The sequence below is a fragment of the Coturnix japonica genome, chromosome 14, assembly GCF_054131305.1.
Source record: "Coturnix japonica strain WE chromosome 14, WE-NBRP24, whole genome shotgun sequence".
In the NCBI taxonomy this organism is placed as follows: Eukaryota; Metazoa; Chordata; class Aves; order Galliformes; family Phasianidae; genus Coturnix; species Coturnix japonica.
In genome coordinates this window covers 17,708,049-17,724,335 of record NC_140676.1, presented here as the reverse complement: position 1 = coordinate 17,724,335, position 16,287 = coordinate 17,708,049, and the positions used below count along the sequence as shown (strand labels likewise).

At 45.5% G+C, this 16,287-nt stretch overlaps 1 protein-coding gene across 15 annotated transcripts in view; it reads right to left on the bottom strand.

The window, feature by feature from the left end:
- The window catches only part of MYO9A (myosin IXA), a 156,537-nt gene that overhangs the window by 124,672 nt on the left and 15,578 nt on the right, over positions 1 to 16,287 (bottom strand). For 12 of the 15 annotated variants that reach the window (XM_015872534.3, XM_085515949.1, XM_085515950.1 and 9 more), the window contains exon 2: positions 2,509 to 3,430. In XM_015872534.3, the coding sequence (XP_015728020.1) occupies positions 2,509 to 3,351 (843 nt within the window). In that variant the 5' untranslated portion in view covers positions 3,352 to 3,430. Of the gene's footprint in view, positions 1 to 2,508; positions 3,431 to 6,852; positions 7,130 to 14,754; positions 15,180 to 16,287 lie in introns of those variants that run through there. The other 3 variants (XM_085515944.1, XM_085515945.1, XM_085515946.1) reach the window with 2 other exon arrangements.

Below are 16,287 nucleotides of genomic sequence, written 5' to 3'. Positions count from 1 at the left end.
TGTTCCCCAGGCACTCAGAATCCACGGGTACTGAGGGAATGCTTCACATGCAGCTCCTTATACGGAGCTTGAATGGTTCTGGCCAAGCAGTTCTGACCTATTGCACTTGGACTAGAAGCTGTGCATATTTGGGTTTGTTGAACTGACACAGAGAACGATGCCACTGAGGGGGGCTGAATGCTCCAGAAGGTGAATGTATGAGGACCAGGAACACTGTAGGAAAAGCAGAAATCCATCCCTGCGTCTGATTGGGGACAGAATGCTTCGTCAATGCCTTCTTAAATAACATCAGGGCTGGCATCTAAATGAAAAGGAATGATCTATATGGTAATTAAGCAGCGAAGTTATGTGCTCCACATCCCTGATGAAGCATCAAGCTGAGCATAATGAAGTTTTCATCTAAGGTATAGCATGAAGTGTATTGGAAACAGAACTACACAGGCAGTTATTCCTCTGATATCCATGTAGAACACCTGAATCTGAGAAGCTCGGTGTTGGAACTAAATACAGCAGGAGTTCTTCTCTCTGGCAACCCAGCTTTAGTGCCACCCTGCTGAAAATGCCATCTTCCATAGGTAAATAGGAGACATAAGGAAACTGGAAGCAATACAGAAAAATGTAAAGAAAATCATCTATTCAAACCAATTCAAATCTTGCCTTTATTTTAAAAACATGTGGTATTTAAGTAATACCATTTATCATGAGATGAACAGAGAATTACGTCATTTTAGCGATGCCAGAACTAGGCACAAGCAATTGGATCTGACAGCCAGCAGAGTCAAACAGCCCTGCATAACCACTCTGCAAAGCACTACTCCAAAGCAAGTTCGCCCACTGAATCTCCTATTAGGGAAAGTACTTCAGACTTAAGTCAAATGCATGTCAGAAGGAAGTGCCCCTACACCCAGCTTCTGGACAACAGCACAGCATTCAGATGACAATAACAGCTTGCCTCGGAAAGCACAGCTTGGACAGAGCTGGTGGGAATCTTGTAATGACCTCTGCAAGAAAAGAGATCCAAAACAATAGCCTTGGGCTATTCCAAAAGGTAAAGCAGGAAAATAGCAAAGCTGAAGAAAACCTTGAGCTCGCTACGCTTCCGCTCCCTCTATGTGAGCCTGGCTGCAGAGGTATTCCCAGGAACGGGCTGTGCTCCTGGAAGCATTCTGCAAGCATGCAGGGAGCTAAACTGGAATGAGTTTCTCTTATTTGCTGTGCTCTGGTCTCAGAATCCGAAGCTGAAGCACCAACAGGTCTGTCTCTGTGCACTTGCCTCTTAAAAGGGAAGCCTGAGATAAATGTAATTTCATTTTCGATACACAGAAGGAGAACAAGAGGATCCAAGGAGGCTTTTGAAGGAAGGGAAAAGAATGAAGAAAGAGGAAACATGATACAGGTGTCCAGCAGCCACAAAAAACACAAGGAATCAAGAGGCCAACCTGCCAACTGTTCTCAAGGTACCAAGCCCTCAGAGCCAACCCTCTTTGCAGATCCCTCTTTAGGGCAATTCCAGGAAGTGAAGGAAAATCAGAGGTATGCACATCTTATCTGTAAGGCTACTTGATTTGTGACTACGCTGAACAGAACTGGCGGACCAGAAGAAACTCTGGATTAACCTAACCTCGGAGCGACCTGGAGGCAGCTGAAGTGCAACAAGAGAAGCGCAGCTGCCGAAGCAAAGGAATGCAAAGTTCTGCCCCAAAAGCAAAAGGAGCAGCAGCCAGGATTTCCCGAGCCCACAGTGCCCGGAGCCCAAGTCCTCACCAATGGTATGCAGACAGGGAGAGCTGCTATCACTGCCTGCAGCTGCCAGAACACTTGCACTGCTGCAGGAAGTATGGCCAACATATTCCGAGACACCAGCCAGGAATTAGGACACTCCCAAACAAACAGATGAAAGTTCACTCAGAAATAACAAAAAAAATGACAATTCTAACGAAAACTATTTCAACAAATTACACAACAGGCTCAAAGCAAACCAAGGAATGAGTTACTCTATCCCACCTTTAGCCTTCCAAATCCATAAAGCTAACCTCACTGTTCATTCTATTTTATTTCCTTACCAGAAAGGCCCACAGAAAATAACCAGTCACATAAGCTAAACTAGGTACTGAAGACCAGAAAATAAACTTTTGGCTATTAAAATTCTTCTTGATCCCCCAGCTCAGTGGAGCATATAGAAAAAAAACAAAACAAAACCCATATGCTACAATGTCATGAAATCAAGTCTGCAATGGACAAAATAAAGGTTACTGGCAATTCACAAAAGGGTATGAAGGAACACTTGAGTGAAAACAAATGCATTTATGAATTTGTCAAAGCCATTTGCTGTGATTCTTTTCCCTTTTCTGAATCATGTAGTAACCTCCCATCATTGCTCATCCTGTTGTAACTCACTTTATTATCAGCATTTACCAGACAGCCTCGTAATAAAACCACAACTACTTGGGCTTTTTTTTTTTTTTACACCATGAAAAACTTTCCACGCTGCTATCATTTCCATCTTACCTCAAGCACTGGTCCAGCTCCAAGAATAATCTGTTCGACTCCGCTAGCAAATCCCTTCTGGCTGAGGGCAGTGAGGTGATGAATCAGAAAGTTTGTGCTCTGTGTCTTCCCCGAGCCGCTTTCTCCAGAAATCACGATGCATTGGTTCTTCCTGCGCTGAAGCATGGCGTGGTAGGCCACGTCCGCCACAGCATAAATGTGGGGCTCCAGCTTGCCCAGCTGGTGGTTATCGTACATTTTGACATACTTAGGGTTATAAATAGGTAGAAACTTGAACGGGTTAATAACTATGAGGATGCTGCCTACGTAGGTGTAGATTTTCTCTTGCTTAAAGCGGTTCCGGAGGTTCTCCAGGAGTGTTTTCTCATTCAGGTCAGGCAGACCACACAGGTCATCGTAGTCCTTCTGCTGAGGCTGGGGCAGGAAGCCCCGCTCCACCATCCTGCGGCGCTCCTCCGTCACCCGCAGCCAGGACTGCAGGCTGCCGTAGTGGATGGATCCATCGAGGTTCTTCTCCCGCAGGAGGAAGCGGTAATCCTCGCCACTCGTTCGGTTCTCGAGAGCCATGCGAGGCCACAGCATCATGCGCTGCACCGGGCAGTCGGTGGGGTTGAGGATCCATTCCTCCCCACCAAACTCCTTCACTTCTGCGAGAACGTAGCATTTTGTTTTCTCGAGCTGGAGTTTATTGATGAGTGAATCGATCACCTCGGCAGCAGTGGAAGTTTTCCGGGCTGTGATGGGGCAATAGATCGTCCCTTCGGCGATGCTCCCGGGGTAGATGTGCAAGGTGTACTCACTGTCTTCAAAGCGTCGTCTGCCTCCAACATCATTCACACTCATATTGGATCTTTTCCCATCAGTACCTGCACTGCATAGTTGGGACGAGCCTGGACGCTGTCAGGTCATCATGCTATCAACACTGAAAATGGAAGGAAAAAAAGGTTAAGTTCAAATGCTGACCACTTTAACAGTAACAGCTGTTTACAAGGGTGTACAGCAGTAGGACAAGGGGAAAGGTTTTAAGCTGAGACAAGGGAGGTTTAGGTTGGATCTTAGGAGGAAGCTTTTCACCCAGAGGGTGGTGACACCCTCCAAGGAGGCTGTGGATGCCCCATCCCTGCAGGCATTCAAGGCCAGGCTGGATGTGGCTCTGGGCAGCCTGGTCCAGTAGTTGGCGACCCTGAACATAGCAGGGAGTTGGAACCAGATGAGCATTGTGGTCACTTTCAACTCAGACCATTCTATGAGTCTATGATTCTATGATTAAGGCTCACCACTACTCAGTCAGAGCCACCCATATCACCTAACATACTAGGTTTTCCCTGTCCTTGGGATGTCCTCTAGCGTTGGAGGCTGTCCTTGGGGCATCAGAGATGCAAGCAGTTCCCCTGGTTATCCATCCATTAACATTTTTACTGAGAATAAAATCAACACAAGAAGCATTCCTTTGGGCATAACACACCAGACAGCATGCTGAACCAACAGTGACAGTGCAAATGCCAAAAGGTGCCTCAGTTTTATCAAGTATCATGACCAAACAGCTCACTTGAGAGTCAGTGCCCCTGTTTCTATGTTTACAAGTTTCATGCAAACGTGAGGCAAGCATCATCCAACCATGACTTTGGAGAACTTTGGTTCTCCCAACACTGACTTCCCTTTGCACAAAAGCTATGGATTTTACAGAGCCTCTAAGAGAACTCATCCTACCTTGAACATAAAACACCAGCTTAAGAAGCTTTAATGAGCCACCTTAAGGGCACGTCCCAACCAAACAGAAAATGCTTTATCAGTCAATTCAAAGGCTCTTCCGACAAGCATTTAAAATGACTCTCAAAACAATGATTTATTTGCCTAGTCACAAGTTCAAAAACTGCCCGTGACTCAGCTCTCACGAGGTTCAAGTTGTCTCAGACTGGAAATAGATGTAATTCCTGCACCAGTTCAAGAATCGAAACTGCTGATAAGGCTGATGCTTTGCTGCAGCACTAACAGGATGAGGATCTTGAATTGATTCCTTTTACCCACTCCTACTGCTGCTCTGAAATCCAGACTGTGATATAAATCACCAAATAGTGATTTATTTAATTTATTTATTAATTAGTGTGTGTTGTTAGGGTGCATGACACTCTCAAATCTTAGCTGCTTTGCATTAAGGCAAAATGACCACTCATCTCTCCTGGGAACCTGGTCCCTGCCCCAGATCCATCACCCCACAGCAGTGGATACAATCCTTTTTCTTCCAACCCATTAGGGCTCTATCAGTAGCACTTCTGCATCCACCAAGTCCACCTTCCCCAACATGTCCACATCAACAGCAGATTTAACACATCACAGCCCATTCACTCATGCGATCCCTTCTTATTTCTCTCGCACTGCCTAAAACCCATGAAACTCAAACCTCTGGTGCTGAAACAACAAATATAGATAAATTCTCAAACTTAATTCCCAGGAAGACAAGATACCCCGCCACTGGCCCCAAATAAATGCCATTCCAGAGCAAGAGGTTCTCAGGCCCCCCATCAAGCCACAACAAACTCAAAACTCTCCTCAAAGATCTTCATGCAATTCCACTATAGAGATAGAAGAGAGGTGAAATTTCATACAGATGAAGGTTTGTGTGACATCCAGGCTCACGCTGAGCTTTTCACTGAGCATGAAGAAGATTGCGCTGGGCTTTCTTTATCCAGCTCCAAGCCTCCAGAATCAGCTTCTCTTTAAGAAGGAAAAAACACTTTGGCTCAGTAATTCCTCATTGAGACTTTCCTTCAAAGCTTACCATCAAGAAGATGCTCAATGAGGTTAAAAGAAATGTCAAAACCCACACTAGGTCTGGGGTGCACCTGAGCTCCAGATTCATTACTGGAAGAGGCTCTAATTCCAAACACTCACCCCATCCTTGTGCTTTTCCCAACACTACCATCAGTACTCAGAACTACACCACTAGAGACTGGGATATTTAATTTCTTACACACATTACACACGTTTCCAATACCCTCGAATGAAATGCATTATTTTATGATGCACTGCTGTATTGTTTCTCACTCCCATATTTCATGAAGTATATTATCCCTAGCCACACGCTATGCGAAGCAGAGAAATTAATATGTCACAGTGAAATACATCTGGCATGGCTACACGGCGCACTGCTTGGTAGCAGGACATATATTATGCACTGGGAAGTACTCCAGCTGCTTTCCTATAGGTTTAGGATAAGCACAGATGCAGCAGGGATGACATCAGCTCTGCGCTGCGTTGGGCTTTCTTTGTCCAGCTCCAAGCCTCCAGTATCAGCTTCTCTTTAAGGAGGAAAAAACACTTCAGCTCAGTATTTCCTCATCGAGACTTTCCTTCAAAGCTTACCACCAGACGGACAGCTATTTTTATTCAAGTTATCTGAGCCTATCAAAGGCTGCTGACTCACGTGAGAGCTGCAAACAATACTTTAAGCCAATCGCTTCCAGCAAAACCACCTTCCACGCTGCCTCCTCCTTCCCCTACACACTCACAAGCTCCATAAAGCAGCCTGCCCCTCTCCCCAGAATGTTCTTTTTCTTCCCGATAGAAGCCGATTCTACATGGCCTCAGCAGCACAGCAAACATCACCTGCACCCAAACAGCTCCGTGACTGCCTGAAGGCAGAGCCAAGCACCAGCCTTCCACAGCACGCCAACGCCAGGCGCTTCCATCGAGCACACTGAAATTTGGTGAGGTGAGAAAGTGCAGAGGTGTTAATTTGAGCCGTATAAATCCCTGCAAGGCTCACTACGTGATTTACTCTTAATGACATTAAACATGTCTTGGAGCATTACGCTGGGTCAGAGAAATGTTAATCAAGGTAATTGCCTGTGGTCTCCCAGCCACCGATGGACAGGAGCCTGGCTCTGCTCAACATCTAACACACCTCACATGGGCAGTGAGTTTCAGCACATACAAAACAGCATCCCCCAAGAGTGAGGCTGCAAACTAAGCCTTGTACCCTCTTGCATTACAAAGCAAATTCCTATTTACTAGGCGCGGAGGCTCCCACACAAAAATCACAACAATAACCGGCCAAACAGCTGGCTGAAAGAAAACATGTATTTAAATTATGATGGTCAACTGGGCTTTGAGTATATGCTGAGTTTGTAAGTGGTGGTGTATGTCTACACTACAGGCAATCCTTTATTAGTTGACCATAATGTGGTTAAAGTTTAAGGCAGTTAAACACTGGTAGCAAGCATACTTTCTTAAAGGAAACAGATATACAGCAGTATACTGGGAGTGCTTTTGTATCGAGGAGCACATTCTGAAGCAAGTTTTATTCTATAAGCAACATTGCATGAATGAGAATGGTTGCATTACCTTTGGGAAAGTCCAAAAAATGGGGAGAAAAGGAGCCCGGAGCCTCTGTGATCAAGTATCACCACAAAGAGCACAAGTGCAGGCCTTCAGTTGTGCTATTTCCTGCTTTTCTGCACAGAAAGACATGTCTCAGTGTTTTCCTTTTCAGGGACAATGTAAGCAGCACGTGGCAAAAGGCCAAAATAAGCTGTCCACTGGAAGCATCAGTACCCGCTATAAATAATCCGAGACAGCTAAAGCTTGAAATCATGGCCAGGACTTGCCAAATACTGGAGGACTGGAAAGAGAAGAGAGCAGTGTCAGTGCTGAGGCTGCTAGAGGGGCAGTTCTGGAAGCAAAATTCATTTACAGTAACGCTGAGGAGTAACTATAAAAACAGAGTAACTTGCTTCCCCTTCCTAACCCTGAGACAACTGCAAAGCCTTGGCTGTTCGAGCTGCACCCCTGCACCAGAACACAGACCACGTGCAATAGAAACTCCTCAAGCAGACATCTTAATCTGAGACAGCCAATTGAAACGGGATGCACTGCTCAATCTGAACTTACTGGCATAGGAGCTCTCTGAACTTCTCTTTGGCAGCAGCAGAAGGAAGACAGAGCAGCCCCCAACAGCGAGCTGGTACTGGACTGACACAGCTGTGACAGCTGATACCGTCAAAACTATGGTGTTCAGGAAAGGCAGAAGAGCCCACCATGATGCCAAGTGTCTCCTTGCACAGGGAGGAGAAAGATAAGGGTAATTTCCTTAATTTATGAACAAAAATATCTATACAAATGTGCAAGGTTTCAGTCACCCAGAATGTGATTACTGCATGAAGTTTAACAAACCGGTTCATTCAGACATTGGCACAATGCTAATCCTCCTCTTTTAATGGCCTTTCTCTTTGCTTATCCTGGTTTTCCTCTTCTTCTTGTGATAGAAAAAAAAGCATGTGCTCATCCAGTGCTAAGCACCATCCCTCTGGTAAGGGGAGAGGGGAAGGCAGTGAAAGTATCTCTACAATTAGAGGTCAGCCCCACCACCACACCTTTGGAGTCAGAGTACACAGAGCCCCTCAGTAACTGCCCGGAATAGGAAATAAGAAGCTGTGGATACACAGCTGAAACCATGTAACCAGTTCCCAAAGACTCAGTTGCCCAGGATGAGTGTAACCTGAAGTAGGATGAGAACACTTCATAAGTTCCCCTAAGCTTGTTGGCTTTTCCATGGATGTGAAGATGGAGAGATGTCATCTCAGCCTTGTTTTTCCTTAGTTTTATACTGTCGTTCATCACTTCTATCAGCATCTTGACTATGCCCTAAACATCCAGACCCACACTCCAGCTTGTTGCATGGCAGCCTCACCACGACAGCAGCACTTGCCTTGCTGTGCAATGTAGGCCTTTCTTCTCTTTCTGAGGTGCACTCTGTTTATCATGCTAGAATCTTACAATTCTTCCTATTTAAGAGGCCTGCGGATACACCAAATACCTCAGCAGATGATTCCAAAGCCTGGAATTACCCCACATTTTGAGGTTTTGCTATTCCGCTGCGGTCCAAGAGCTATGAATGCTGCTCAACATCCCCTCTCCCAGCAGCTGCAAGCAGGGCTAGGACACTGCTACCCCTTAACCACCCTCTTACTGACGTACTGCATGGAAATCTGTTGGGCTGCAGCAGAACTTTTATCTAAGACAAAACAAAAAGGGGAAAAAATAAAAAAAAATCACAGGAAAAACCGTTGCAAAACAGTTCCTACAGGCCGTTGAAAATGGCTCCTGTGAACAGGGAGCTGACTTAAGGCATGAATAATATCACAATCACTTACTCTTCCCCTTAAGGTCAAAGCACCTTCTGTGCAGAGAATGAATCAGTGTTCAAGGAATTAATCACAGCCACGCTGTGAATGAAGCTCTTGTCTGCAGGGTTCCTGCCTCGCTCACTGGAGAAGCTGCAGTAGGCAGAGATGAAGGCCCGCTAACACGGAGCAAAAAGGGCCCTCAGGAAGGCATGCTGAGGTCTTGTGATGGAGGAAACTGAATGAGAGAAGTGATTTCCATCTCTTCTTCCGTCACAGGCTTTCTGCATGATGCTGGGAGGCGAGAAGTGTGGTGCAAACAAAGCATGTCACCATCGGCCGCAGCTGTTCCTCTTTCTTCGGTTCCTAAACTGAGTCACTGCAGCCTGGTTCCTGGAAATGCTACAGTGCTCCTGAAATTCCATGCTCTAAAATAGGCTGCTTTCTCATGGCACACACCCAGCAGTTAGCACCTTCCGGCTGATACTCACCACGCTCCCCTTCCTCTGCTTCATTTAGGAAATCACATCAGAGTGAGTAAGGACACAAAGTGCTGGGTACTTAGCACGTGAGCATCAGCACTGGAAGCTCTGCTGACTGAGCCAGCATTGGGCACCATGCTCTGCAACTGCTCCCTGGGTCCTTCTTCCGCAGAGCTTCCTAGCTTATGAAAGTCAATAGCCTTTTAGTTAGTTTTCTGTGTAATCCTACAGTTTATCTTGTAAATTTAAATTAGAGCAATCACAAATGAAAAGACAGAGCGGGTCTGGTCTTCAGAAGCAGAAAACCCAAAATACATCAGGGGCTAGAAAGTGTAGCCAATAAAAAATAAAGGATAAAATCAAAAGAATCATGCTAATGCTCCCCTTTAACACAGCCATCACAGATCCCAGAATTATTTGCTGAACAACTATGAACTACAAACACAGCATCTTCCTATTCCTTCCCCCATCCCTGGAGACACTGAAGGCCAAGCTGGGCAGGGCTCTGAGCCCCTGACTGAGCTGCAGACATCCCTGTTCCTATTACACTAGTAGCTAAATGTCACTGCAACACTGCATTAGAACATTTCACAAGATTACTGAAATAAATGGCAGGGAAAAAAAGAAAAAAAAAAAGAAAAAGAAAAAAAAAGCAGATTTCTATATGCTGGTCTCAAGAAATAATTTACCATTCTTGAACAGCACCACTGCAATAGCTTGAGGAACAGGGTGTTTGGTTTTCTCTTCCCTGGAAGATCTTAAGGGCGTTGATGTTACCTGGCAGGAGGTAACACAACCTGACCTCAGAGCCAAGATTAAGTGCATCAGTGCTGGAGAAACTTCATGACTGATGGTCTCATCCCTCACGTTGCAGAACATGAAGGACTGCAACCAATGCTGAAAAGGGGATGGTTTTACAACTTCTTCACGGGAAACTCTTTTTAGCTATCAGCCTTATTCCAATAAAATACTCCAGCCTTCCTAACTCAATTTTACTTCACTGCACAAAAATTACTCCCAGAGACTCATCAATGCAGAAACCCTCAGCTTGCTCTTCAGCAAAGGAGACACCTCCAACTCTCCTGCTGATGGAATACATCCTGCTAATGCACACTCCAAGATTGGAACTAAAGTGCAGCTCTCATTGAGTATACGCCATGATTTTTGTTTGTTTGGTTTGGAAACATTTTAGGTAAAATACACCTTCTAATAAACAGCAGTTTAAATATATAGAGCTTTAAAAAAAAAAAACAAAGCACACAAAAACGCCTTTTCTGTTCCATCTGTCTCTGATTTGAGCCATGGGCGCTGAGGCACCAAAGACCTTCAGCTTAAGCCATCAGCAAATCCCAGCAGCCACCACATTTATTTTCTCTCTTCTCCAAGCACTCTTGCAAATGTCATTTCCAAGCAGCAATTTCTTCTGCTCTAACTTTCACTTCCGAAATACAAATCAACAAGGCTTGGACACCATCCATCCAGGTTCTTTCCAAATCCTCCAAATCTCCTCCAATGCATTTCCATTGCACTGGGAATGGAGGCAGCCCAGAGCTCACTGCTGAGCGCCCGGCCTCTGCCTTCCTATTGCCACTTCTGCTTGTTCCACCTTCCCATCCACAATCTGCCAATGAAATCATTTCCCAATAGACGATAATCTCTACTGCAGCAAATGAAAGTCAGCCCTCGGCAGCAATAACCGCAGCCTCGCCAGAAGACAAGCAGCTGCCCCTGGCTGGACTGAAGTTTTGCATTATGCAAGAGAGAGCACCACACGTTGTCCCAGCACATCCGTCCCATCCTGGAGCTCAGCAGCTCAGTGCATGGCAGCCAGCAGCTACAGTGTAAGAACCAAGAGGAAAATAAGTTGCTATTTTTTTAACACTACCACATCATCCAATCTTAACCAAACAAAGCAGAGAGAGTGGGACATCAAACGAGGTCCTCCAAGTCCTCCTCCTTCCTCACCACCACCAACATGCATAACTTTTAGAAGCACTGCATTCATATTTTAGAAGTAAAGCATTCAGAAACATGCTGTCAGGAGAAGGAATATTAAACTGCCAGATCTGCTCCGTTAGCTCAAAACAAACAAGCAGGGTGAATCATGTTTTTAACAAGACTAATACAGCAACTAATACATGAAAAACCCGAGTTCTGCCTCTAAAGGCCACATCCAGGAAAAAAAATACTCATCCCACAGATGATGATAATTTACAAAGCCGGGGCACAGATAGATTGCTGTATTTCAGCTAACCACACAACAATGTACTCAATCTCAGAATTAGGCTGTCACTGAAGTGCCATAACATGAGAGTGTCTTTTGAATGTGAAGATGAGTATTGTGAATGCACGGGAACATGAAACTAAAAACAAAACCTTCTCCCAACACAAATACTGAAAATACCTTGAATTATAGACAACAGCTTCACTAAAAATAGTTACTGTCAGACACCTGAGAACACAAGCTTTGGAATTCTTTGAGAACATGAATATCTAAAGGAAGAATAAAAGAGGGGAGATAGCCAACTATGTAATAATGCATAACATCTGCCTTTTGCAGCTATTTCGGGGAATTAGTGCTACTTTTAACAAACAGAGGCACACCGGTGATGGCAGCACTGCGAAAGTTTCCACCTCTGCTGCTTGTATTTTCATACAGAGTGAAAATACAGTTGCTTGTTGAGAAATGGATGTAACAGACTAATGCATGAGAAGACAGGCTCCTCCAAGCGTGCACACTCCGGGCGATGCCAGCAGACAGCAGATTAACTCGTTGGTGCTGAGGCACAGCAAGCTAAGAGACAGCAAAAGCTGTTAGGGAACAAGAAAACAGAAATGAGCCTTGTGATCAAAAACACACCTAGAGATGTCACCAAGCAGCCAGCACACAGCTGCTGCTGCAGATAACAGACAGGAACAAGCACTGCACTGATCCCGCTGCTCTCACCATCTCCAAAATAACCCTGCATCGATCCACATTTGGCCAACCAGGGCTCTGCTCAGAAACTGCAGAATCCTGATGAGGTCAGCCACCCTGCGAGCCCACAGAAAAGGCTCATATAATTCAGAGTTTTAATTAGCTAGGTTGTTACTCTCAGCAAGATAGGACATACTAAGGCTCACTGCTGATTTGTTTGGTTAAAACCAAGGCATCAGAACATCACAGAAAAAGACTTTATTGTTAAAAAAAAAAAAAAAAAAAAAAGAGCAGGAAAAGGAAAAATTCCGACATGTGCGTGGTGTTTGTTTTGAGAGGCCAAGTGCTGTGGATGGCCTGACGGAGATCAGCCACGCCATCCAAACAAAACACCGCCAGCTCTGCAAGGCAAACCCGCGGCCAAGCGAGGAGTGGAACTTGCAACGGGAACTCCAAGGCCTGGTCGAGCTGCAGGTCGGCCTCCCCTCAAGGTTATCGAGTTACTGCTTTCTGAGATGGAAAAGATAGGCTGCAGGAATTCAGCAGGACTGGTACCGGGGAACTGATGCATCCACCAGTGAAGCACCGTGATAGAAATCACCTTCTCAATGAGAAAAGCCACAAATGATCAAGTACCTACAGCACAGGTTGTGACACAGCCATCGTAAAATGTGTACTTTAGGACGCAAGCCCTCTGGCTTATTCCAGACTGGGAGGTTTACTGGCATTCACACACCTTTTGCTAATGATACATCACCAAGAGACATTAGGAAGAAAGCATCCGGACCTTCTCCTTCTGGGCAACAGCCACAAACAGTGCCGTGGCTCAGCTCGTAACTTCATCTCTGCACTTGGAGATCAGCGTTTGCCTTAAATGGCCAAGCTGGGCCTAAGCGTAAGTGATGCCAGCAGTGGAATGCAGCTATTTAATAAATAAAATTCAGAAGTACGTTCTGGGTTCTGGAAAAATCACAAAGTCCCACAAGGTAAGAATGAATCTGATGGAGGTAACGGCCTCAGTCTCACCGTGTTCTCTGAAAAATAAGAGCAACTGAAAAAGCCCTTCTCTCTCACGCGGAAGCTGGAGATCTGATTTCTCTAAAGATCAAGCAACAAAAAATAGCAATATTCACAAGTTGGCAATGGAGTTTCCATGCTTCAGTAGGCACAAATTGAACCAAGCGGATTCAATTGAAACCAGCACAAACTATTCGCTTTCTCCTCCCAGCCTGACTGCTTTAAGCTTCCACGTGTCATCCTGGTCTTCAGAAGGCAATTTTTCATCCAGAATAAGAGGGCGCAAGGGAAGTGGGAGGGTAACAACTACTTCTTTCCATTGGAAGGAATATTTTTTCATTAGCAACACTAAAAACCACAGCAGAAGACACGCTTTTCCACCCCACCGCACCCTATCCAGTAACTGAACAGATTCATCCTCAGCCAGGAACATGAAATTCTGACCTGATCTATCCTCAAAAAGGACATTAAAGCAAATGGAAAACAGAGCACACGGCTCATGCAGCCTGCACCATGAAAGGTCAAACATTCTCAGGTGACTTCAGAAATTAGACGAGGCAGCAACAGAAGAGTATCTGAATCTCAAAGATGGCAGAATAGCAGATTATCTGAGCAGAAACACCACGGGGACAAAGAGCTGTGCTCAGCGAGCTCTGCAGAAGGGCTCCTTGGACATCTGCTCCTGCATTTACCGCCCAGTGGCTCCCAAAGCCGCTTCGGCGGCGGCATTTGTCCTAATTGCAGTCGGTGGATAATCGCGCTTATCCCGCACTGTTAGCTGCTCTGGGGGTGCCAAACGCAGGACAAAGCTCTCTTCCACCTTGCAGATCACTTTTCTTTGATATTTGCAATGGATCCAAAGCTTCCCCCAGGATGTTTTGGTTTTGAATGTTTCTAAATCATCAACCAACTGTTACTTTCAGCTGTCAAACATACGTAATTACTTACACCAGTAAGTAAAAGACTACTGCAGATTTGTTGAATTAACAACTGCGTATAAACACATTCCTTTAAGTTTGCTGACCTTACCTTTCTGATTATTAGGACTTCTATAAGCAGAGAGCAACCAGATAGTACCCACAAATTTCTAAATTACTCATAAAACTTGTTTTCTGACCCCCAAAACCAAGCCCACAAAAGCAACCAAAAACCACAATGCATATTCCCCAAGCTGGTTTCCCGAGCCTTGTGCAAACCCCTGAGCAAACACAGCAACGTGCCACCACTCTGCACCGTGCCCTTGGAAGGGGACCGGATGCAACAGAGGTCAACAGCACGTTATCTGAAGAACCCGAAACGCGATGCTGATGGCAGGAAAAGCCAGGCTCAAGTAACACAGCTGGCTGCATGGCCACCTTTTATTTACAAGAAGGACAACTGAGAAGGGAACCACAGGTACTCCATGCTAACCAGATGTAAGCGGCATTCCATCACCACCTAGAAACAAAAAGAATTTTCCTTGATGTCAGAACCTCAGCTACGACAGTTAAACGCTGGTCCGGAAAGAGAAGCCATACTTTTTGCACAGCTCTCTCCCCAGCATCACCAGACCTCAGTGCAAAAATGCCTTAAAAGATCTTACAGATGCGAGGCTACTTATTTTCCTCAACTAAGTCACCTAGATTCGCATTCAGCATGTTAAACTCTCAGCCAAATAACTCCAGCTATACATTTCTCATACTCGAGGGATCCGTTTTGCAATACTCACCCACCCAACGACATCTGCAGAGCCGGCACCTTCACCTATGCACACAGACATTAGGTGAGGAGGACCTGAGTATTTACATAAACCAATTGAACCAAACGGTTCCAGATTACGACCAATCATTCAACTGGCAGGAGGCCAAGAGAGCTCTCCACCAGAGAAAGAGGTCGGCGAAATCCAATAACAAGTATTTAAAAAGACAAGTAAACAACATTAGTTCGATTTTCTGGCCGGGAGGCACGGCGAGTTCATTATAAAACAGGGAGGAGGGGATGGAGGGGTGACCCAGCAATAAGATAAAACAAAAATCAGCAGATTTAATCCATGGGGTGGGTTTATCTCCCCGATTACTTGCACACCATTACCCTGGCAGAATTGGAAGCATTAGGACAGCAGTGCCGGCAACAGGCAGCAAGCCGTGCTTTCTCCTGCGGCTGCTCTGTGTGCCGTGGCAGCACCAGGTCAGGCGCGGAGCAGATGCTACCTCTCACTTCTAATCAGAAGCACAGAGACATGGCACTCGTCAGACACGGCGGCTCCCAAAGCTGGCTGCCAGCTCCGATCCTTCAGACATGCAGGAAGAAAGCGCAGGTGTGCTGTTACTCCTACGAGTTTAAAGAATGAATTCAGCAGGGAAAGGCAGACACGGAGTCAGCCTCACTAAGATTTTCAGGACTCATCTTAGCTCATCACACCAAGAAATGGGGCAGGAATAACAAGAGGCATCCATTTCCTATCACCACAAAGGCGCTGGCAGAAAAGGCACGAGCAAAAGCCAAGTTGCCGCTAATTAATTCGCATTGTTTGGAGAACTGAAATAGGTCCCGTTATTTCTTAACCAGTATGAGAGTTAAGAAGGACAACACGAAAAGTTCTTCTATCCGTTTGTAAGTAATAGGCATTACAGAGCTTTTTCGCCCCTCTCCCATGAGATGCTGTCTCTGACACCCCACCTCTGCCACATGCACAGTGATGAAGCCCAAGATTTGGATCAGCAACCTGAGATTTCGCTGACTTTTCAGAAAAGCGATATGCACTGCTCTTGCCTTTCTGAAGGGCCTGAGCACTTCCACCTTTCCTAACAAAGCTGATGATGTTTTCCATGCTCGGACTCAGCCTGGAAGTCACTTTCAACAGAAAATGCCTTTTTTCCAGCTTAGCATTATTGCTCTCTGCACCTCAGCTGCAGGCAGAAAGAGGGATCAGGAGCCTCACACCAATTTAAGGGCATCACCATCTTTAAGCTGCCAGCATTTGCCATCTGACGTGCATGGAAAACCATTTAGTGTTTGATTATTCTAATTGCCTTCAGCAGAAACAGTGGCTGACACAAGTCCCATCGATCTGCCACTTTCCCCAGTCCTTTCCAATAAAGTCTGCAGTGAAACTCCTCTTCAGCATGACTAGAGGCAGCACCATTAACCCTAACTTTTAAAGGGTAATCAGGTTTGACAAGCCACAAGTTTTAACAGAATGATGGCTGGCGTTTTTTTTTCCTGCCTGGTTAAACGTGTTCCTCCAAAACAGAGGCGTTTT